General features: G+C 39.2%; 1 protein-coding gene across 1 annotated transcript in view; it reads left to right on the top strand.

Moving 5' to 3' along the window:
- The first annotated feature begins 5853 nt into the window (after positions 1-5853).
- Positions 5854-24902, top strand: part of cntn3b (contactin 3b) — a 144728-nt gene continuing 125679 nt past the window's right edge. The window contains exons 1-2 of the mRNA XM_062997172.1: positions 5854-5910; positions 22579-22714. Of these exons, the coding sequence (XP_062853242.1) occupies positions 5856-5910; positions 22579-22714 (191 nt within the window). The 5' untranslated portion in view covers positions 5854-5855. The remainder of the gene's footprint in view (positions 5911-22578; positions 22715-24902) is intronic.

Below are 24902 nucleotides of genomic sequence, written 5' to 3'. Positions count from 1 at the left end.
TAGACATTAATGGCTGTGTGTTGAGTTATTTTCAGAAGACAGTAAATCTACACTGCTATACAGGCTGTACACTGACTACTCTAAGTTATATCCAAGTTTTATTTCTATAGTGTTGTCCCATGAAAAGATATAATGAAATATTTGCAGAAATGTGAGGGGTGTACTCACTTTTGTGATACACTGTATACAGTGGTATGTAAAAGTTTGGGCACCCCTGATATTTTTCATGATTTTCCTTTATAAATCATTGGTTGTTCGGATCAGCAATTTCAGTTAAATATATCATATAGCAGACGAACACAGTGATATTTGAGAAGTGAAATGAAGTTTATAGGATATGCAGAAAGTGTGCAATAATTATTTAAACAAAATTAGGCAGGTGCATAATTTTGGGCACCCCAACAGAAAAATTACATAAATATTTAGTAGATCCTCCTTTTGCAGAAATAACAGCCTCTAAACGCTTCCTATAGCTTCCAATGAGAGTCTGGATTCTGGTTAAAGGTATTTTGGACCATTCTTCTTTACAACACATCTCCAGTTCAGTCAGGTTTGATGGTTTCTGAGCATGGACAGCCCGCTTTAAATCACACTACAGATTTTCAATAATATTCAGGTCTGGAGACTGAGATGGCCATTCCAGAACGTTGTACTTGTTCCTCTGCATGAATGCCTTAGTAGATTTTGAGCAGTGTTTAGGGTCGTTGTCTTGTTGAAGTATCCAGCCCCGGCGCAACTTCAACTTCCTTGAACATTGTTCTTAAGAATCTGCTGATATTGACTGGAATCCATGCGACCCTCAACTTTAACAAGATTCCCAGTACCTGCACTGGCCACACAGCCCCACAGCATGATGGAACTGCCACCAAATTTTACTGTGGGTAGCAAGTGTTTGTCTTGGAATGCTGTGTTCTTTTTCTGCCATGCATACCGCCCCTTGTTATGTCCAAATAACTCAATTTTAGTTTCATCAGTCCACAGCACCTTATTCCAAAATAAAGCTGGCTTGTCCAAATGTGCTTTAGCATAACTCAAGCGACTCTGTTTGTGGCGTGTGCGCAGAAAAGGCTTCTTCTGCATTACTCTCCCATACAGCCTCTCCTTGTGCAAAGTGCGCTGAATAGTTGAACGATGCACAGTGACACCATCTGCAGCAAGATGATGTTGTAGGTCTTTGGAGCTGGTCTGTGGGTTAACTATGACTGTTCTCACCATCCTTCGCCTCTGCCTATCTGAGATTTTTCTTGGCCTGCCACTTCAGGCTTTAACTAGAACTGTGCCTGTGGTCTTCCATTTCCTCACTATGTTCCTCACAGTGGAAACTGACAGCTGAAATCTCTGAGATAGCTTTTTGTATCCTTCCCCTAAACCATGATGTTGAACAATCTTTGTTTTCAGGTCATTTGAGAGTTGTTTTGAGGCTCCCATGTTGCCACTCTTCAGAGAAGATGCAAAGAGGAGAAACACTTGCAATTGGCCACCTTAACCCTTTCTCATAATTGGATTCACCTGTGTATGTAGGTCAAGGGTCAATGAGCTTACAAAACAAATTATGTGTTCCAATAATTAGTGCTAAAGGTATTCAAATCAATAAAACGACAAGGGTGCCCAAAATTATGCACCTGCCTAATTTTGTTTAAATGATTATTGCACACTTTCTGTAAATCCTATAAACTTCATTTCACTTCTCAAATATCACTGTGTTCGTCTGCTATATGATATATTTAACTGAAATTGCTGATCCGAACAACCAATGATTTATAAAGGAAAATCATGAAAAATATCAGGGGTGCCCAAACTTTTACATACCACTGTATATATATATACAGTGTATCACAAAAGTGAGTACACCCCTCACATTTCTGCAGATATTTAAGTATATATTTTCATGGGACAACACTGACAAAATGACACTTTGACACAATGAAAAGTAGTCTGTGTGCAGCTTGTATAACAGTGTAAATTTATTCTTCCCTCAAAATAACTCAATATACAGCCATTAATGTCTAAACCACCGGCAACAAAAGTGAGTACACCCCTTAGTGAAAGTTCCTGAAGTGTCAATATTTTGTGTGGCCACCATTATTTCCCAGAACTGCCTTAACTCTCCTGGGCATGGAGTTTACCAGAGCTTCACAGGTTGCCACTGGAATGCTTTTCCACTCCTCCATGACGACATCACGGAGCTGGCGGATATTCGAGACTTCGCGCTCCTCCACCTTCCGCTTGAGGATGCCCCAAAGATGTTCTATTGGGTTTAGGTCTGGAGACATGCTTTGCCAGTCCATCACCTTTACCCTCAGCCTCTTCAATAAAGCAGTGGTCGTCTTAGAGGTGTGTTTGGGGTCATTATCATGCTGGAACACTGCCCTGCGACCCAGTTTCCGGAGGGAGGGGATCATGCTCTGCTTCAGTATTTCACAGTACATATTGGAGTTCATGTGTCCCTCAATGAAATGTAACTCCCCAACACCTGCTGCACTCATGCAGCCCCAGACCATTGCATTCCCACCACCATGCTTGACTGTAGGCATGACACACTTATCTTTGTACTCCTCACCTGATTGCCACCACACATGCTTGAGACCATCTGAACCAAACAAATTAATCTTGGTCTCATCAGACCATAGGACATGGTTCCAGTAATCATGTCCTTTGTTGACATGTCTTCAGCAAACTGTTTGCGGGCTTTCTTGTGTAGAGACTTCAGAAGAGGCTTCCTTCTGGGGTGACAGCCATGCAGACCAATTTGATGTAGTGTGCGGCGTATGGTCTGAGCACTGACAGGCTTACCCCCCACCTTTTCAATCTCTGCAGCAATGCTGACAGCACTCCTGCGCCTGTCTTTCAAAGACAGCAGTTGGATGTGACGCTGAGCACGTGCACTCAGCTTCTTTGGACGACCAACGCGAGGTCTGTTCTGAGTGGACCCTGCTCTTTTAAAACGCTGGATAATCTTGGCCACTGTGCTGCAGCTCAGTTTCAGGGTGTTGGCAATCTTCTTGTAGCCTTGGCCATCTTCATGTAGCGCAACAATTCGTCTTTTAAGATCCTCAGAGAGTTATTTGCCATGAGGTGCCATGTTGGAACTTTCAGTGACCAGTATGAGAGAGTGTGAGAGCTGTACTACTAAATTGAACACACCTGCTCCCTATGCACACCTGAGACCTAGTAACACTAACAAATCACATGACATTTTGGAGGGAAAATGATAAGCAGTGCTCAATTTGGACATTTAGGGGTGTAGTCTCTTAGGGGTGTACTCACTTTTGTTGCCGGTGGTTTAGACATTAATGGCTGTATATTGAGTTATTTTGAGGGAAGAATAAATTTACACTGTTATATAAGCTGCACACAGACTACTTTTCATTGTGTCAAAAAGTCATTTTGTCAGTGTTGTCCCATGAAAAGATATACTTAAATATCTGCAGAAATGTGAGGGGTGTACTCACTTTTGTGATACACTGTATATACCGATCAGCAATAACATTAAAACACTCTATTCCAGACCAATAGGGTGAACTAAATTCTGCTCAATATTAATCGTATCTATTTATAAAAAGCAGTAAATTATACAGTTCTGATAATCTGTTACTGTTAAGAGTAGATGTTACAATCAAAAATGAAAGTGAGAAGCAGGCAGAGTAAAAACATCAACGTTATTTCACTATGTAATCAACTGTCTCGAAAACAAATGTGAACTAAATGTGAAGGTTTTTAAAGTAACTTCACACAAAGTGCTATTGCTTTTTTGTTTGGAGTTTAATTACCTCATTTGCTGTTTTTCAGTCCTTTGTTATTGTTGGATATTCATTCTGGAAATCACAAAGCTGGTCTTGACTGCTTCAGTTTTGGATGTGTAAAACTTATTAAAAAGTCCTTGTTGCTTTTGCAGTTTAGCTAACAAAGCTTCAGATGTGACACACTGCATCGTTCAGATTTTTGTATTTCTCGGTGTGTTTAGTACCATAATGGTGATTTAAACCCTGGATTTAATTGTGATCCTTAAACAGCTTTAAATAAATACTTAGAAGTTCATGTCTTGTTTACACTTTGCCGTCTCTGTCAATCACACTCAGTTCTGTTTGCCAACACATTATGGTGAAGTTGTATATACTTTCAAACACAAAATGAAACTTACGTAAATTTAAAGAAATAGCGCTCCCGTCAAAATAAAAACAATTCTGTTGTATTGCATGTGTAATGTACAATTATTTACGTCTGATTTTTAATTGCCACTGACCTCATGCTCTAGAACAGGGGGTCACCAACACGGTGACACACAAATTATATTTGTGTTGCTGATCTTTTTGAATCAATAACACTTGCATTGATGTAGATTAAAAAAATTACAATACTGAATATAAAATGTCAAGAATAAAAATGTTTGATGTTTATATGAGCTCTGATCTTGTCTGGGTCTTATATTCTGTCTGAGTTTTATATTGTGTGCATAACGCTGATACAAGCAAACAAGCGCAGCTACGATGCGAAGCGAGATAAGGGTTTTACCCCCCCAAAAATTATAATAAAACAAACATACAAGAAAAGCGAAAGAAAACTTAATATTTTCACAATGATTGGGAGGAATGTGGAGAGACACGTCAGTACGTGTCACAAAAAACTTCCATGTACATCGCAGCTTTTTTAAAATTGTACATAATTGATAATTTGTACAAACATGAGACCGAGTTCATGATTTGTTCTAAAATGTTGTAAAGGAAGTCATAAGTACAAAAGGGACATGATTTGAAGATGTGACTGTTAATGACTTTCTAAAAAATGGTACAAAAGTGATAAAAGGTGTGATTTTGATCAAAATGCTACAAATGTGCTCATTCATACAAAACAGATTTAGATTAATAGAGATAAATAATGTGTGTTTCCTACCATGGTAAATCGTTGTTAATAATCATTAACATTAACATATGATCAGTCAGTCTCTTCATATATATATATATGAATATTTATAATAATAATAATACTAATAATACTAATAATAATAATATAATTAAAGGTGAACCGTGCAACTTTATGTTATTCAGGAAGTTTGTAACAAGTAGCTCTTTGTATTATTCAGTACCCTTGAAGTAGCTCTCGGTCTCGAAAAGGTTGGTGACCCCTGCTCTAGAATGATCCACCTTGAAACATACAGAATGTAAAGCATGTACTCCTAGTACCAGATACCACAGGACTCTTGTAAAGCCCTGTCTCAGTGGGTCGGTGTCATTTTGACAGCATATTAGGCTTGTGGTCCTAATGTTTTGGCTGACTGGTGAATTGTAATGATAAAAAACTTTTCCTAATCATTAGAACATCTAGCATGCTCCAGCCTACTGAAATACCCACTTTTTTTTTCTTTTTAACCAAACTGGATATGTTTTCCAAGAACCTGAGGTTCAGCAGCTCCAACAACAGCGCACGTTTAAGAACACTTCTCTATAGTTCACGATCAAAATGTCATTATTATTACATTTAGTGCTTTCTGACTTCATCTACATACACTCTTCTGAAACAAAGCAGGCCACCCATTTAACCTCTTAAATATTTGAAACTTCTGTAAAAGGCTCAAGAGGCTTAAGTGTGCTGGTATTTCAGCTTCAGTCATTTTTAATCCGACCACATTTAATAACATTTGTCTCTAGAGTGAAGGTGATCTCTTAAATGAAATGTAATAATTTATGTGTCTGTAATGCAAGAAAAAAAAAGCCTGTCACATTCGCCCCAAAATGTCTCATTTTCATTATTTTTTTAATTACTGTTCCCACAGATTATACATCGTGAATTAGAGGGGCAAAATCATTCCATTTTACCAGCAACTGGATGAGAGTCATATTTGCCCTTGGCAACTGAAGATGATGTTTCTATGGAAACACCTAGTGCTGCTATCAATCACTGGCTGCCTTGCAGGTAAAAAGTCTTACGTGTCATTTTATTTAAAACCTTGAATTTTTCCAATAGTTTTTCATTTGCACTGTACTTTCAGTATTTACTGTAATCATTGTATCATTATATTGCGATAGCCTAGTGGGTAGAGCTGTGGGTTACCAACTGGAAGGTTGTGGGTTTGCAGCCATGTAGGGCCCTTGAGCAAAGTACAATGGACATTGTCTTAAAGCAACTCTACAGACTCCAGGACCAACAGACCAAAAAACTGTTGAGCAAGTCGAGGGCGACAGTGGCAAAGAAAAACTCCCTTAAAATTACAGGAAAAAACCTTGAGAGGAACCAGACTCAGCAGGGACCCCATCCTCCTTGGGTGGCCTGGAAAATAATTTAAATGAATAGAATTTACACACATAGTTATACATTTACATTTTCTGCATTTTGCAGATGATTTTATCCAAAGTGACTTACAGTACTGTGACAGTATACAGTCTAAGCAATTGAGGGTTAAGGGCCTTGCTCGAGGGCCCAACAGTGGCAACCTGGCAGTGTTGAGGCTTGAACTGGCAACCTTCTGATTACTGGACCAGTACCTTAACCACTAAGCTACAGCTGCCCAACACTATACAACTAAAAGTTATAACTTTAAAGTTATAGACTCCAGCACTGCTAATTATTACAGCATAATCAAAAGGGAGAGCGAGCAGGTAACAAAGTCATGAAGGCTTTCACAGGACATCAGCGCCCACCTCCCCCACCGTCATCAACCCTGAGTGATCGGACAAGAGAGGCAGAACGACCCAACATTCCTGATTACCACAAGTTTCTATGTCCTAGAACCCCCAAGCTATATAGCCTATATTGTCTATAGTCAGGGTGGGCAGCACCGGTCCTAGGGGTCAGAGATCAATTGCAGCCAGAAGCCAACAGGCAGCGCCAGCAAATCCGACAAAGCAAAGCACTTAACCCTTTTGGCTTCAGTCTGTACAATAGTTGGGATATGCAGAAAAAGCATTTCATTGTTCTGTACACATGTATACGCTGATCAGCCATAACATTAAAACCACCTCTCTGTTTCTACACACACTGTCCATTTTATCAGCACCACTTACCATATAGAAGCTCTTTAAAGTTCTACAATTACTGAATGTAGTCCATCTGTTCTTCTACATACTTTTTTAGCCTGCTTTCACCCTGTTCTTCAATGGTCAGGACCGCCACAGGACCACTACAGAGTAGATATTATTTAGGAGGTGGATCATTCTCACCACTGCAGTGACACTGACATGGTGGTGGTGTGTTAGTGTCAAGTCAACTTTATTTGTATAGCGCTTTTTACAATAGACATTGTCTCAAAGCAACTTTACAAAATCCAGGACCAACAGATACAAAAACCCCTGTTGAGCAAGCCAAGGGCGACTGTGGCAAGGAAAAACTCCCTGAAAATTACTGGAAGAAACCTTAAGAGGAACCAGACTCAGCAGGGCCCATCCTTCTTGGGTGGTCTGGAGGATACTTTAAATAAGTAGGATTTACACAAATCATACAAACACAGAATTAAATGAACTAAAAGTTATAACTGGCAATAAATAAATAGATAAATAATAATAATAGAGTTATTATTCGGTCTAGTCTTCAATAAAGTCTGTAGTGAGTTCTTGTCATTCTTGGTGCAATTACTCCAGACCTGTCACATCCGGCAGGAGCAGCATCGTTGTCGTCTCTCGTCGTTTCGACTTCAATCCTTAACCTTGGCGAGTAAACAGGTTTCCATCAGAATGCCCTCGGGGTAAAACAACAGAGAATGTAGTTAATAATGTACAATGCGAGTTGAGTAAAACAGTTTTACAGAGAGTTTTAGACTCCGGCAGCCCTAATTATTACAGCATAACTAAAAGGGAGAGCGAGCAGGTAACAAGGTCATGAAGGCTTTCACAGGACATCAGCGCCCATCTCCCCACCGTCATCAAAGCTGAGTGATTGGACAAGAGAGGCAGAACAACAGCAACCCAACATCCCTGATCACCACAAGTTTCTATGACCAAGAACCCCCAAGCTCTGCGCCTTTGTCTATACTAATCAAAAGCCTGAGAAAATAAATATGTTTTCAGTCTAGACTTAAACATTGAGACTGTGTCCGAATCCCGAATAGAGGCAGGAAGATTATTCCAAAGTTGTGGAGCTTTGTAAGAAAATGCTCTTCCACCAGCCGTGATCTTTTTAATTCTAGGAACTATAAGTAACCCTGCATCTTGTGAGCGAAGTGGACGTGCTGGTTTGTAGTGATTAATAAGTTCACTCAGATACTGTGGAGCCAGACCATGTAGCGCTTTATAAGTTAGTAAAACTATTTTGTAATCAATGCGGATTTTAACTGGCAGCCAGTGTCGAGATGGTAGAACAGGACTAATATGATAAAAATTTCTAGTTCTAGTTAGCTGCTGCATTTTAAACTAACTGGAGTTTGTGTATGGATCTACCAGAGCATCCAGTTAGAGGAGCATAACAGTAATCTAACCGAGAAGTTATAAACGCATGGAGCAGTTTTTCGGCATCATTAACAGATAGTATATTTCTTATTTTAGAAATATTACGCAAATGATAAAAAGCAACTCTAGTAATATGATTGACGTGTGTATCAAAGGAGAGATCTGAATTTATTGTGACACCTAAGTTTTTTACATCTGAGCTGGGAGTAACAGAGAAAGTGTTTAGGTTTAGCACCAGGTTAGACAACTTGTCTCTTGCAGCTTTAGAGCCAACAAGTAAAACCTCTGTTTTATCTGAATTAAGTAAAAGAAAATTACATGACATCCAGTTTTTTATGTCATTTACACAATCTTCTATCTTACTGATTGTGTCAGTATCATTTGGTTTGGCTGATATATACAGCTGTATGTCATCTGCATAGCAGTGAAAATGTATGCCATGTTTATGAATAATTTCTCCTAGTGGAAGCATATAGAGTGTAAATAATAGCGGTCCCAGTACCGACCCCTGTGGAACACCACACTTTACTTTTGTAGTTTCCGAGCATTTATTATTTACATAAACAAATTGAGAGCGGTCAGTCAAATATGATTTGAACCAAGAGAGTGCGAGTCCTTTAACACCTACTGTATTTTCTAGCCTCTCCAGTAAAATGTTATGATCAACCGTATCAAACGCTGCGCTAAGATCTAATAGAACAAGAAAAGAGACACATCCATTATCAGAAGACATTAACAACTCGTTAACTACTCTAATTAATGCGGTTTCGGTACTATGGTTGGGTCTAAATCCAGATTGAAATTTTTCATGAATACAATTTTCATTCAAATAAGAACATAGCTGTTTGGAAACGACTTTTTCTAATATTTTAGAGACAAAAGGAAGATTTGAAATTGGCCTATAATTAGATAAAACATGTGGATCAAGATTAGGTTTTTTAATCAGGGGTTTAATAACAGCGCTTTTAAACAATTTAGGTACGTACTCAAGGCTAAGGGATGCATTAATTAATGTAAGCAGGGGCTCTACAATGGCTGGGAGTAAATCTTTAAGTAAACGAGTTGGAACAGGATTGAGTATACACGATGATGACTTTGATGATTTAATCAACGCAGTTAGTTCATTTTGGGAGATTGGATTAAAGGAATTTAGTTGGATTACCTTGTTACTATTATCATCACTATTATCACCAATGCTGCTCAGAGTGAGTTCATACTTAACATTGGCAAGTGACCCACTCTGACTCTGATCTTATCATTAAAGAATTTTAAAAAAATCATCGCTGTTATGATCGGGTGGTATATTAGATTCAGTTTCATTGACGTTTTAGTTAATTTGGACACTGTCTCGAAAAGGAATCTAGGATTGTTCTTATTTTTATCTATTAGGGACGAATAATATAAAGATTTAGCTTTTATAAGGGCATGTTTATATTCAGTTAGAGCATCTTTCCAAGCTATTTTATACACTTCCAGTGTAGTGTGCCGCCACTTGCGTTCTAATCTAATCGTGCTGCTTGTTTAAGTGCGCATGTGTGGTCATTGTACCATGGAGCAAGCTTTTTCTCCCTAATCAGTTTAGTTTTGAGTGGGGCTACGTTATCTAAGGTTGTGCGCAATACGGTCTCTAGGTGTTAAGTTGCCTGATCTCGTTCTTTAGGTTCTGATGCTGATATATTTGATAATTCTGGTAGGCAGTTTATGAACGCTGCTGCAGTTGCAGATGTAATAGTGTGCTTACATTTAAAACAGGGGGTCGATAAACAGTAACCAGTTTAAACATACTAGTTTTATCAGATGAACATTTATTGGTTATGTCAGAGATAAGAACTTCAAACGAGTTTGTTATGGGAGATGATTTTACAGTAAGACCTACTGTATGTCTTTGTCATAAATTGTGGCTATTCCTCCACCACGACCGCTAAGACGTGGCTTATGTTCATAACTGTAACCCGGAGGAGTTGTTTCATTTAAACCTAGATACTCATTAGGTCTAGTATAGTGCACTAAGACAATTGTCTGTGATCATTTCATTTACAATTACTGTTTTGCATGCAAGTGACCTGATGTTTAGAAGTCCTAACTTTAGTTTAGCCTTACTAGTGTTTTCATGGTGCTTATTTAGATTAATTTTAATTAAGTTATTATGACATACATTTTGATTTTGTTTTGGCGTACACCTGCCACAGTAAACAGACACAGTCTCAATGGTTTGTGACCTAAGGATTCCGGGTGACGTCCGATTGCATCTCGCAGACAGTCGGTTAGGCCTGTTTGTCTGCTGCCTGGTCTTGGCTCTTGGTAGTCATTTACCTCTATCTGCCGATACACTAACACGGTGGTAAAGCCTGTCACCTATGCTGCAAGAAATGCAAGCAGCACCCTCCTGCAAGGGGTGGACACCATCCCGCTTCAAAAGACCAGGCCTTCCCTCAAAAGTGTGTGTTGTGCTGGTATGAGTGGATCAGACACAGCAATGCTGATGGAGTTTTTAAACATCTCACTGTCACTGCTGGACTGAGAATAGTCCACCAACCAAAAATATTCAGCCAACAGCGGCCCGTGGGTAGCGTCCTGTGACCACTGATGAAGGTCTAGAAGATGACCAACTCAAACAGCAGCAATAGATGAGCGATCGTCTCTGACTTTACGTCTACAAGGTAGGAGTCTCCAACTAGGTAGGAGTGTCTAATAGAATGGACAGTGAGTGGACACGGTATTTAAAAACTCCAGCAGCGCTGCTGTGTCTAATCCACTCATACCAGCACAACACACACTAACACACCACCATGTCATTGTCACTGCAGTGCTGAGAATCATCCACCACCTAAATAATACCTGCTCTGTGGTGGTCCTGTGGGGGTCCTGACCATTGAAGAACAGGGTGAAAGCAGGCTAAAAAAGTATGTAGGGAAACAGATGGACTACAGTCAGTAATTGTAGAACTACAAAGTGCTTCTATATGGTAAGTGGAGCTGATAAAATTAACAGTGAGTGTAGAAACAAGGAGGTGGTTTCAACGTTATGGCTGATCAGTGTATGTACATATGCCAAATGTAAAGGCATTTCTTCTGCCTTAGATTATTATTATCCATTAGCCATAAAATTAAATGATGCATAATCCAAAAAAAAAAAAAAAGTTGAGTAAATAAGAGGAGGGGTGATTGTCATTATACAGCATGATATGATTTACCACCTAACATCTTTTTGGATTATTTAATTACCAGACCCAGTCACTGACGTTTGAGTAGCATCATGCCTAGTTACCATAAAACTTAGATATCATTAATTTAGTGTTACATGTCACTCTATGAATGAAATTCTTGCAGTATTTTGATCTATCAAAATTGCGGACAAAAGCCCACTTTTTGTTTTGCATGTGTTCCAAATTTGAATATATCAGTCCCACGATGAACTGTACAGTTCTTTAGCCCCCTACTGATTGCACAGCACCCTCGTGGGCTAAAAAGGGACACAGACTAACACACACCTCCTCTGACTCATATGAAGCCACCGGCTGCTTCTTCACACCAGCCAGTGGTAGAATCTTACAGAAAGCCTTATCAAATATGGAGAAATACACTGTTCTCTCTCTTTTCTTCTGCCTCTTATGTTGGCACATTGACCATATTAGAAGTTTTAAAACTTTTATACAAGGAGGTAGCTCCTCATAATGCCAAGTTCACACTACATGATTTTCTAGTTGTTCAGATCGCTGTAAAGTTGACACTACATAACTTGATCTCTTGTAATCAGGAGTCGTTGTGGTTTTCACATGACACGATTGATCAGCGATTGATCAGGATTGATCACGACACGATCTATCACCAGCAGGCGAATCACAGACGACTCTGGCTGGTCTCCTAAACTTTGTTTTGTTACGAGAAGTGACATGGCGTATAATGAGACCATGTCCAAAAATGCTGTGTTGTGTGCGCTGATATGTAGAGTAAAAGCAAGTAGGAAAAATAAATGAATCTGACTGAAGAAGTGGTTTTGGCTACGCAGCCAGCAGGGATTGTCTGTTCTGCAAAGTGAGTTGGAGGTAAATAAATATTTTTGCAATGCAGCGTTGATATTATGGTTTGGTGTGGACGATAAGGTTACAAATACTGTAAAACTTGTGTGTGTGCTGATGTATTCTGATAGAAACTATATTATTCCCCTGTTCCACATATTTACAACTCCTCCCCTGGGTGTCCCTTCTGTATATTGTGTTCACAACAATCACAACCTGATCGCAACACCTTTCACACTACATGGTTCTGCCCATATATAGGAGTCACCACAGTGGGTCCGGTCAACATACCTGACATGGCACAGATTTTTTTTGTTTGTTTATTCATTTTCTCCCCTTTTTCTCCTGACTTTTTAGCGTATCCATTTACCCCCGCATTGAGAATAAGAGATTCATAGCACCACTGAAACTTGAACCCCAGTTCTCAGCAGCAGAGTGCTAGCCATGAGTTGAAATGGGTAGAAATGAGTAGCAACATAATTCAAGTAAATTAAGAATCTAATACTGTACTACGGAGACTATGTGTTTTATTTTAAAGTTGTCAAATGTGTCACCACGTAGCATAGCAAAAAACCCTAAGCACACAGCTAGAAAGCCGGCAGCTAGCAAACCAACTCTCAAAAACAGTTAGTGTCCTGGGACCTCATTATCCTACTATATTCTAAATAATGGTTCTTGTTATTTAAAAGCTGTAATGTGTTGTTGTTTTTGTGTTTAAAATAGAAAAATGTGATTTTGGGACTGTTGTAAAACCACTTAATATAATACAGAATTATTTAGCGAAGAATAGTGGGTGAATGGCTTAAATCAGGTAAACTAACCACTATAAGTATTTATATTACTTTTACATATATGCATAGGTTCAATACCATATCCCATTTCTAGGTTTTAAATAACCTTATTGCATCAATGGTGTTTGATTACCAAAGTGTTCTTTTGTAGAACTGCCTTTTAACTATTTGTTAAGTTACACCGGCTCTCACATAGAGTAAATACAAACATAGAGTAAATAAAAGAGAGTGGACTAAAATAAAATATAGACTACACCGACCAGGCATAACATTATGACCACTGACAGGTAAAGTGAATAACACTGATTATCTTTTCATCACGGCACCTGTTAGTGGGTGGGATATATTAGGCAGCAAGCGGACATTTTATCCTCAAAACTGAAGTGTTAGAAGCAGGAAAAATGGGCAAGTGTAAGGATTTGAGCGAGTTTGACAAGGGCCAAATTGTGATGGCTAGACGACTGGGTCAGAGCATCTCCACAACTGCAGCTCTTGTGGGGTGTTCCCGGTCTGCAGTGGTCAGTATCTATCAAAAGTGGTCCAAGGAAGGAACAGTGGTAAACTGGCAACAGGGTCATGGGCGGCCAAGGCTCATTGATGCACGTGGGGAGCGAAGGCTGGCCCATGTGGTCCGATCCAACAGACGAGCTACTGTAGCTCAAATTGCTGAAGAAGTTAATGCAGGTTCTGATAGAAAGGTGTCAGAATACACAGTGCATCACTGTGTGTTGTGTATGGGGCAGCAAAAGGGGGACCAACCCAATAGTAAGAAAGTGCTCATAATGTTATGCCTGGTCGGTGTATATAAGAACAATTACTATTATACAGTAGTAGGACAAATTCTAACTATATAGGACCAGCAACAAGATTGTAGTGTACAGCAGCAGTTCTCAACCTTTTTTTCCTTCTCATAGACCCCCATGTTCAAAATTAAATTAATTAATTAATTAAATAAATACAATACAAACATAAATAAAATCTTAACATCATGTTTTACACACTTTGGTTACATTCATGACAGAAACGGTAGTTACTTGTTACACAAGATTCATCAGTTCACAAGTTTAACGTGAAACATAGTCATGGACAATTTTGTATCTCCAATTCACCTCACTGCATGTCTTTGGACTGTGGAAGGAAACCAGAGCTCCCGGAGAAAACCCACGCAGACATGTGGAGAACATGCAAACTCCACACAGAAAGGACCCGGACCACTCCACCTGGGGATCGAACCCAGGACCTTCTTGCTGTGAGGTGACAGTGCTACCCACTGAGCCACCATGCCACCCAAATAAATAAAGATAAAAGATAATTAATTCTTGGACCCCCTTGACATGGGTTATGATATTATTTTTATGCTTTCAGCAATGATGACAAAATAAATTGTTTTCTTGCTCATGGCAAATTTGGTAAATCTATGAACCATGGTATATATCTCAGTATTTTATATTTTTGCATCTACAACTGAATCAGAATAATTCGTAATCACCTTTTATTGACCTCTGCTCTTTTGAGGTGGATGAATCCAAAATTAGTCCATTCTTAAAGAACCCATTACAGACTAGGGGTAGTTTAAAATGGATTAAAATGACATCACGAGATCCCCTGTATGCTAATAGCCTTTTGATTTTCCCATCCCATCACACGTGATTATTTTTTACTCTTTCTAATCATTGTTTTTAACTCTTTTTAATCAAATATAATAGGACCCCCCTCTAGGCTCACTGAGGTCCTATAATGGGCCACAACCCCCTGGTGATCCCCATTGGCTGATCACTGTGAGGACAGCCTGTGTATTCTTCCACTGTTGTGCAGTCTGATGGCAGAGGGCACATCAGAGCCATTTATATTCTTGTAGACTCTCTGGGTCTTGAATCCCATCTGTGACTGTACACATTAAACAGGTTTTATATCTAAAATTGTCTGGAACCTTGAGATGGAATTGTGGCCATAAGTCCCAAGAAACGTCTATCTCTATATGTCCTTCTGCACTCATAGGACCTGGATTTTTAAACCATGCAATAAAGAGAACAATGTGGGATTTGTTAATTCTCTTGAATCTTTGTTGAACTGATCAAGTAGAAAGAAAAGATCTCCAAATATGTTTTAACTGATCAACTGTAGTGTACACCAATCAGCCATAACATTATAACCACCTCCTTGTTTCTACACACATTTCATTGGCTTCACTTACCATATAGAAGCACTTTGTAGTTCTACAATGGACTGTAGTCCATCTGTTTCTCTGCATGCTTTGTTAGCCTCCTTTCATGCTGTTCTTTAATGGTCAGGACCCCCACAGGACCACCACAGAGCAGGTATTATTTGGGTAGTGGGTCATTCTCAGCACTGCAGTGACACTTACATGGTGGTGGTGTGTTAGTGTGTGTTGTGCTGGTATAAGTGAATAAGACATCTCACTGTCACTGCTGGACTGAGAATAGTCCACCAACCAAATATATCCACCCAACAGCGCCACATGGGCAGCGTCCTGTGACCACTGATGAAGGTCTAGAAGATGACCAACTCAAACAGCAGCAATAGATGAGCGACCGGCTCTGACTTTACATCTACAAGGTGGACCAACTAGGTAGGAATGTCTAATAGAGTGGACAGTGAGAGGACACGGTATTTAAAATCTCCAGCAGCTATGCTGTGTCTGATATACTCATACCAGCACAACACACACTAACACACCACCACCATGTCAGTGTTACTGCAGTGCTGAGAATGATCCACCACCTATATAATACCAGCTCTGTGTTGGTCCTGTGGGGGTCCTGACCATGAAGAATAGGGTGAAAGCAGGCTAAAAAAGTATTTAGAGAAATAGATAGACTACAGTCAGTAATTGTAGAACTGCAAAGTGCTTCTACATGGTAAGCGGAGCTGATAAAAAGAACAGTAAGTGTAGAAACAAGGAGGTGGTTTTAATGTTATGGCTACTTTATACAAGACTTAAGCTGCTCAACAGTCCGTGGTCACCATTGTGTGATTCTCCTCCTTCACTGCTCCATGCATTTTCAATAGGACACAGATCTGGACTGCAGGCAGGCCAGTCAAGCACAGGTATTCTGTGTCTACAAAGCCACTCCGTTGTAGTGCATACAGAATGAGGTCTGATATTGTCTTGCTAAAATAATTATGGACTCCATGGGAAAAGATGCTGCATTGATGGCTGCATATGTCTCTACAAAATCCTAATACACACCAACATGTAAATGGTACCTTCAAACTGTCTTTTGGACCATCTGAAATAAGCTCAGGTCTAGAGAACTAGGAGTAGTTTTTAATGCTTTCTCTTTGTGTAACACATTTTTAGGTTGCATTACTTGATGCAGCTGTAAATTGTGTTCAGTGTGAACAGTGACAATGGTTTTTGAAGTACTCCTAAACCCTATATGTTGCTATATTTATCACAGTGGCATAACGGTTTCTTATGCAGTACCATCTGAGAGCTCAATGCAGTTTATGCAGTTACACACACTCAACAGTGCTTTCTGGCTTTGACCTACACAGACTGAGATCTCGGCAGAGTCCCTGAATCGTTTAATAATATTTTGAACAGAAGATGGTTAAACACTGAATTAACTGCAATATTGCATTGAGAAAGTTCTTTTTGAACTGATTAGCAATTCTCTACTGAGCCATGACCCACCATTGCTTGTAAAGACTGTACTGATCTGATTTGGTAGATCCTCTTTTTAACTCAGTCATGATTCCCTCACTTGTTACCAATTAATCTGCTTATTGTGAAACACTGTAACTTAAATAGTGCTGAAAATTAAATAACTAGAGCAAAGTAGTGCAGAGGCAGATGTGACTGGTTGGCTTGACAGCTTTAATGAAGGATGAGGGTTTAGATATTATTGCTGCTATATGACATGCTTCCAAACTTAGCTGAGGATCATTTGTGCAGCACTGTTCAACTTTACATTTATGTATTTAACTAAAAATTCCAATTACCAAGAATGTAAATGGCAACACCTATTGTTGCATGTTAGTCATGGATATAATGTTTGGTTGATAGTAGTTACTTTTAGTCATTTTAAATGTGGAAGACAAAAAGACCTGACTAACTTTTTAAAAATATATTATATCATTATATTATATCATTATATTATAAATATAATATATCAAAATTTTTGTCTATTTCCTTTTCCTTACCTCTACTGCTACAGACCCATATCCTGAGACATGGCCCCACAAAATGCATTGCATTTGCCAAGATGGATTTGTTGACCCACCTACATCAAATAATTTCTTCAAGTAAAGCTATGGATGTAAGGGGTGGTCCTAGAGCTACTCCAGCCTCTAGGGGTCAACAGTGAGCCGGCAATAAGGCCTAAAGCACAACACCTGTGCACAGGTCTATAAAGAGACAGAGAAGCAGTCAGAACTTGCTGGGTCTTTGTCTCATGTTCAGCAAACACGGACAGCCAGTATTGTGGGTAGAGGGCTGAGAGCTTTCACTCTCACCCTCATTTCTCTCTTGTCTCAAGTTCCTCTCTCTTGCAAAAAAATATAGAGCCTACTTGGCTGAGTGGTAGAGTGTTTGGTCGGTAACACAGCAGCCTGGGTTCAAGTCCCACTGAAGTCTATTGTTTTTTGTGTTTAATTATTTGTTCCACAATCAGCCTACTAAGCATGTGGGTCTTATTCCTAGCTAGTCTGGTAACTCACCTGGTAAAGGCACCTGTGTTGTACGCAGGGGTTCAGTGTTCTAATCCACCACTGGGCGAGCACCATTACAATGGGTAAGTTTTTACTTCTGGCGCACCCCTCTCCTGTCGGGTCACTGCTTGAAGTAACCCGTGAAAGCAGCCAGCCAAGGCTGCAGCAGTAATAAGAAATTCCTTCTACCACCCCTTCCAACAGACACAGCCAATCATATCAGTGTAGGCACCCAGCCAGTCAATAATACATCTGAGATTCCGACAAGATTCGGATCTCAGCATCACCCCAGCACCCAATACCTGGCTGACTTTGATGAGTCAAAGGACCAATTTGGATGGGCCAATAATTATGGCTAGATGGCTAGGTTGGAGTTTCTTAAAACAGCTAGGGTGACCTTGGGCAGTACCTACTGACATTGGTCAAGGGAGGGACAAATGATAAATCTCCTTCATGTTGTTGGGTGACCAGGACTCATTGATGCTAGAGATAGCTATTTTGTCTGGTATAGAATAATTTAAGGGCTACTGTGTGTAGTTATGTGTCATTTACAATGTGTCACAATGTGTGCATTAAATCCCTTTGTGTATCGCACAGTCACTGGCCAGTCAAAATGCCCATGTTAATTCCTGTCTGCCAACAATGGGTATGCAGTCATTCAAACTGGATTTTAAAACAATGGAAGAAGGTCACCTGGTCTAGTCTGTTTTTGTCTTAAAATATGTGAACCACCATGCATGTATGCATCATTTTAATAAGTAAAAGATCTTGCAAAGCTGTTATTAGCAGTTAGAGCTTAAAGATGTCTACGGTAACATGTACTATATGTCCAGAAGAATTTGGACAACTAACCATGAACTTGTTGAGAGGACTTCTCACAAGACTTTGAAGTAGTAGTTCGTGAGAAGTTGTGCCCATTCTGTCAAAAGAGCATTTGTATGCCTCTGTGAAGGCTACTGGAGTTTCTTTAAGCCAAGCTTTTCTTCATGTCTTTATATATTCCAGCACAGTCTGGAATGCTGGAACAGAAAAGGGCCTTCCATTAACATTAATACAAAGTCGGAAGCATATCATTTCTATTATAACTGATTTAGGAATTGCTAGCAATTGTTAGCAATTGAAGGGGTATCCCAATACTTTTGTCTATATATTGTATTATTAGCTTTTTATAGAATTTGGACAATGTAGCTCAATTACATTTTTTCTGACAACCCGTCATCAATTTGCCAAGCTTATGAAGCTCCCACTGATGTACTTTTTAATCCTATGTATATTTTCAATAGCATTTGATCCAGTATTTGTGTAAGACATGCATGTACCGTCACCTGGTACATTTAGACTGTATACACCGATCAGCCATAACCGATCATCCATTTTGTCAGCTCCACTTACCATATAGGAGCACTTTGTAGTTCTACAATTACTGACTGTAGTCCGTCTGTTTCTCTACATACTGTTTTAGCCTGCTTTTACCCTGTTCTTCAACGGTGAGGACCCCCACAGAGCAGGTATTATTTGGGTGGTGGGTTATTCTCAGCACTGCAGTGACAATGACATGGTGGTGGTGTGTTAGTGTGTGTTGTGCTGGTATGAGTGGATCAGACACAGCAGCGCTGCTTTGAGTTTTTAAATACTGTGTCCACTCACTGTCCACTCTATTAGACACTCCTACCTAGTTGGTCCTTGTAGATGTTAAATCTGAGATGATCGCTCATCTGTTGCTGCTGTTTGAGGTGGTCATCTTCGAGACCTTCATCAGTGGTCACAGGATGCTGCCCACGGGGCGCTGTTGGCTGGATGTATTTTTGGTTGGTGGACTATTCTCAGTCCAGCAGTGACAGTGAGGTGTTTAAAAACACCAGCAGTGCTGCTGTGTCTTATCCACTCATACCAGCACAACACACACTAACACACCACCACCATGTCAGTGTCACTGCAGTGCTGAGAATGATCCACCACCTAAATAATACCTGCTCTGTAGTGGTTCTGGGAGAGTCCTGACCATTGAAGGACAGCATGAAAGGAGACTAACCAAGCATGCAGAGAAACAGATGGACTACAGTCAGTAATTGTAGAACTACAAAGTGCTTCTATATGGTAAGTGGAGCTGATAAAATGGACAGTGAGTGTAGAAACAAGGAGGTGGTTTTAATGTTATGGCTGATTAGTGTATTTGGAGTTGTTGTCTTTTGACAAGTCTTTGTTTTGTGGCAGCTCAGGTGAAATTCTTTTTTACATGACTCCATTATATTTCATTTGCTTTCTTTAATGACATGTAAAGCTGCAGTCTTGATTCCAGAGAGGCAGCCCTATACCATGATGCAACCATCATACTTCATCATACTTCATGCCTCATTGTGGATATGGTGTTATCTGGATCATACATGATCCTCTTCATTTCTAAATAAACTGAATTATTGCCGAAGACCTGTATTTTTATTACTATTTATTCATTTATTTTTGCTTGGAATCTATGAATTGATGATGTGATTTATATGGTTTATAAATTTTTACTGATTGTGGAACTATTGTTCCTTGGCCATAATGTGTGTAAAGTGGAAATGCACTGAAGGTGCATATTAATTTAAAACAAAAAAAAAGGTAGATTGTTTTCCTAGGTATAGTTAAAATATATGAGAACACTCAAATTAGTTGTTAATAAGGCCTATATTTGTGTGTAATAATTTAATAAATACAGCAGTTATTGGCTTCATAGCCAACTAATTAGCACCTTGTTATGGCTCCTCTTGTAGTTCTTGGAAATTTGTATGTTATTATTTTTTTCATAAAGTATTTCCTGTTACTTACTAACAAAGATATGTGCTAATTAAAATTATTATTGTGTTAATTTATTAACCCTTTTATATAAAATTATTCACAAATGTCTAACTACGTTAGACATTGAGTGTGATTAGTGTTACAGTTTCACATACTGTTCAGTAGTTTTACTGGAATGCTAAATAACCTGTAATTCTAATCAAATAAAACTCAGATTAACTGGGTTTTTATTCGTTCTTTACAGAATATTATGGCAGATACATTAAAAATGTACACGTGGTCCCTTTCAAAAACTGATGGTATTAAGATAGTGTGAGCTGCTCTTATGAGAATGCCTCTCACAAGATTTTGAAGTATGTCTGCCAACCATTCTAACCGTCTCACACACAGTTAGAAGAAGAAAGGCTCAAACCCTGGTTTGATTTGTGGCATCCACTCTACCAGCTGCATAGCTCTGCTGCCCTTATATAATCGATTTGCATTTAACAGGCATTCCAAATGCAACAAATGTCCTGGCCAAATGTGCAAATCTTTTAAATGGTAACACAACCTCTACAGTAGACTATAAACAATGTTAATGCTACATTTTTGCACAATTCTGGACACCTTCTATTTGTAAACTGCAAGAACTTGTTGGGCAGGTTAAGAAATGTCACAAGGAATTCTACCTGATTAACCTACCTAATTAAAAAAAAAAAAAAAACAGTAGGGACAGTAAAGACCAAAAGTTGTGATGTATAAACTGGCTTTTATACTTATTTCAATGAAACAGCACACAGAAATATATTTTTACATGGGCATACACCGATCAGCCATAACATTAAAACCACCTCCTTGTTTCTACTCTCACTGTCCATTTTATCAGCTCCACTTACCATATAGAAGCACTTTGTAGTTCTACAATTACTGACTGTAGTCCATCTGTTTATCTACATGCTTTGTTTGCCCCCTTTCATGCTGTTCTTTAATGGTCAGGACAACTACAGAGCAGGTATTATTTGGGTGGTGGATCATTCTCAGCACTGCAGTGACACTGACATGGTGGGGGTGTGTTAGTGTGTGTTGTGCTGGTATGAGTGGATCAGACGCAGCGTTGTTGGAGTTTTTAAATACCGTGTCCACTCACTGTCCACTCTATTAGACACTCCTACCTAGTTGGTCTACCTTGTAGATGTAAAGTCAGAGACGATCACTCATTTATTGCTGCTGTTTGAGTTGGTCATCTTCTAGACCTTCATCAGTGGTCACAAGACGCTGCCCATGGGGTGCTGTTGGCAGGATAGTTTTGGTTGGTGGACTATTCTCAGTCCAGCAGTGACAGTGAGGTGTTTAAAAACTCCAGCAGTGCTGCTGTGTCTTATCCACTCATACCAGCACAACACACACTAACACACCATCACCATGTCAGTGTCACTGCAGTGCTGACACTGCACCCACCACCCAAATAATACCTGGTCTGTGGTGGTCCTGTGGGGGAACAGTATGTATGTAGAGAAACATATGGACTACAGTCAGTAATTGTAGAACTACAAAGTGCTTCTATGTGGTAAGTGGAGCTGATTGTGGAAAAATCAGTAACACTTGTTTTGAAACATACAATGCTATCATGATTGGGTATTAAAGGAGCTTTATTGTAGGTCATTTATGATTGTTTTTTTTCCTTTAATTACTACAGTTTACCAAATACATGTAGAAGGTGGACTTAATGCGTTAAACTGCTCCTAGGTGTTACTGACAGTTTGGATCTTAGGTGTGTGTCCACTGCCTTGACATGGATTGGTGCACTGTCCAGGGTGTCTTTCTGTCTTGTGTCTAATGTTTGTGCCAGGCCCTGCGGTTATTGAAAAGTAATCGTGTGCGGTACATTTTATTGCTTTGTGTTGACAGTGGCAATGACATAAAGCTATTGCTAATGCTCATTGGTTTTTTTTTCTACTGTCAGTTTGTGCAGAGGATGCACATTTTCGTGGTCCAAGCTGGATAACAGAGCCCAGTGACCTGATTCTTCCCATCCACTCACCTAAACAGGAGGCAATTCTAACATGTGAGGCTTCTGGCACCCCTCCTCTACAGTACAGGTAAGAGTTGCTCTAGCTCTAGATATCTCTCTTTCTAGTCTGCTTATTACTGCTTACTGCTTCTGTTTAACAGTTGTGCTGTGGTGTTAGGGCTATAACAGAGGAGAATAATAGTACTGGTTGCTATGGATTTCTGGGGGGAAAAGAAAGTTATAAGTAAACATTAAAATATACAGTATAATATACATTATTATACAACCCCAAATAAAAAAAATTGGGACAGTATGGAAAATGCAAACAAAATAAAAATGCAGTGTTCCTTACATTTACTTTGATTTCATATTTTGTCTGCTCAACTTCATTTCATTTGTTAATATACATCCATTCCTGCATTTGAGGCATGCAACACATTCCAAAAAACGTTGGGACAGGGGGAATTTAGGGCTAGTAATGAGGTGAAAAAACTAAATAATAATGTGATTCCAAACATGTGATGTCAACAGGTGATTGTAATCATGGTTTGGTACAAAAGCAGCATTCAGGAAAGGCAAAGAGCAAATAGTCTTTGATGAGCAAAAATGATCAGAGGATCTCCAGTTTATCAACAAATGTGTGAGAAAATTATTGAAATGTTTAAAAACAATGTACCTAATTTGCATATTTCTCCCTATACAGTTCATAATATCAATAAATGATTAATCGGGAGGACTTTCAGTGCCAAGGGCGCAAGCTTAAGCTGAACGCCCGTGATCTTCGATCCCTCAGACGACACTGCACCAGAAACCGCCAGTAATAGCTGATATAACCACATGGGCAAGGGATTACTTCGGCAAACCTTTGTCGTCAAGCACTACAATACGAAGTTATATGCACAAATGCCACTTAAAACTTTACTGTGCAAAAATGAAGCCTTATGTTAACCATGTCCAGAAGTGGCGTTGACTTCTCTGGGCTCTGAGGCATCTAGGATGAACCATCACACAGTGGAAACGTGCATTGTGGTCAGACCAATCAGCATTCCAGGTCTTGTTTGGAAAAAATGGACGCTGTGTGCTCCGGACCAAAGAAGAAAAGGACCATCCAAACTGTCATCAGCAAATCCAATAGCTAGGGACTGACATGGTATGAGGCTGTGTCAGTGCCCTTGGCAGGGGTCAATGACACTTCTGTGATGGCAGAATTAATGCAGAAAAGTACATTGAGATCTTAGAGCAACATATGCTGCCTTCAAGCCATCATCTTTTCCAGGGACGTACATGCATTTTTCAACAAAACAATGCAAAACCACATGCTGCACATATTACAAAGGCATGGCTGTGGAAGAAGAGGGTATGGGTACTGAACTGGCCTGTCTGCAGTCCTGACCTGTCCTTAATAGAGAATGTGTGGAGAATTTTGAAATGAAAAATGTGAAAACAACGACCCCGTACTGTTGCACATCTTAAGATGTGATTGCAGGAAGAATGGGACAAAATAAAAGCTGAAACACTAAATCACTTGGTATCCTCGGTGCCAAAACTGTCTTTTAAGTGCGGTGAAAAGGAGTGGCAACATTACAAAGTGATAAATGTTTTACTGTCCCAACTTTTTTGGAATGTGTTGCAGGCCTGAAATGCAGGAATGGATGTTTATTAATAAATGAAATGAAGTTGAGCAGATAAAACATGAAATATCTCAGGTTCATCCTGCCTGCAATCAAATAAAAGTCAAAGTAAATGTAAGAAACTCTGTGTTTTTATTTTATTTGCATTTTTCATCCTGTCCCAGCTTTTTCTGATTTGGGGTTGTACATCACTATACATTATATTGCAGCCATACATTGCTGGTGTATGAATGAATGAATTAATTAATGAATTTAACGCAATGAAATAAAAGCAATAAAATGAACTTAACTAAGTTTTAATTAAAAACCATTAAACATGTATTTATCTCAAGACAAATGCTAAATTAAATTGTTTTTTTTTTACTAGTGGTGGAAATACATTTTATCTCTAAGCAGCTTGTTGAAATTGTGGCTAATGAAGATTGATTAAAATTAGGGCTGTCAAACGATTAAAATTTTTAATCGCGATTAATCTCAGAATTTCATATAGTTAATCGCGATTAATCGCATTAAAAAAAAATCTGTGTAAATGTTATAGAAAACAAGGATTTTTAAGTGAAATGTTACAATTAAAATGGTGAACACATTTTATGCTAAATGTACTTATGTTAAAAACTGCTGGGACAAGAGAAAACTGTAAGGGAG

Source organism: Trichomycterus rosablanca, chromosome 6 (genome assembly GCF_030014385.1).
Source record: "Trichomycterus rosablanca isolate fTriRos1 chromosome 6, fTriRos1.hap1, whole genome shotgun sequence".
NCBI classification, from domain to species: Eukaryota; Metazoa; Chordata; class Actinopteri; order Siluriformes; family Trichomycteridae; genus Trichomycterus; species Trichomycterus rosablanca.
The sequence above is the reverse complement of the archived record's forward strand: the minus strand, read 5'-3'. Positions and strand labels throughout refer to the sequence as shown.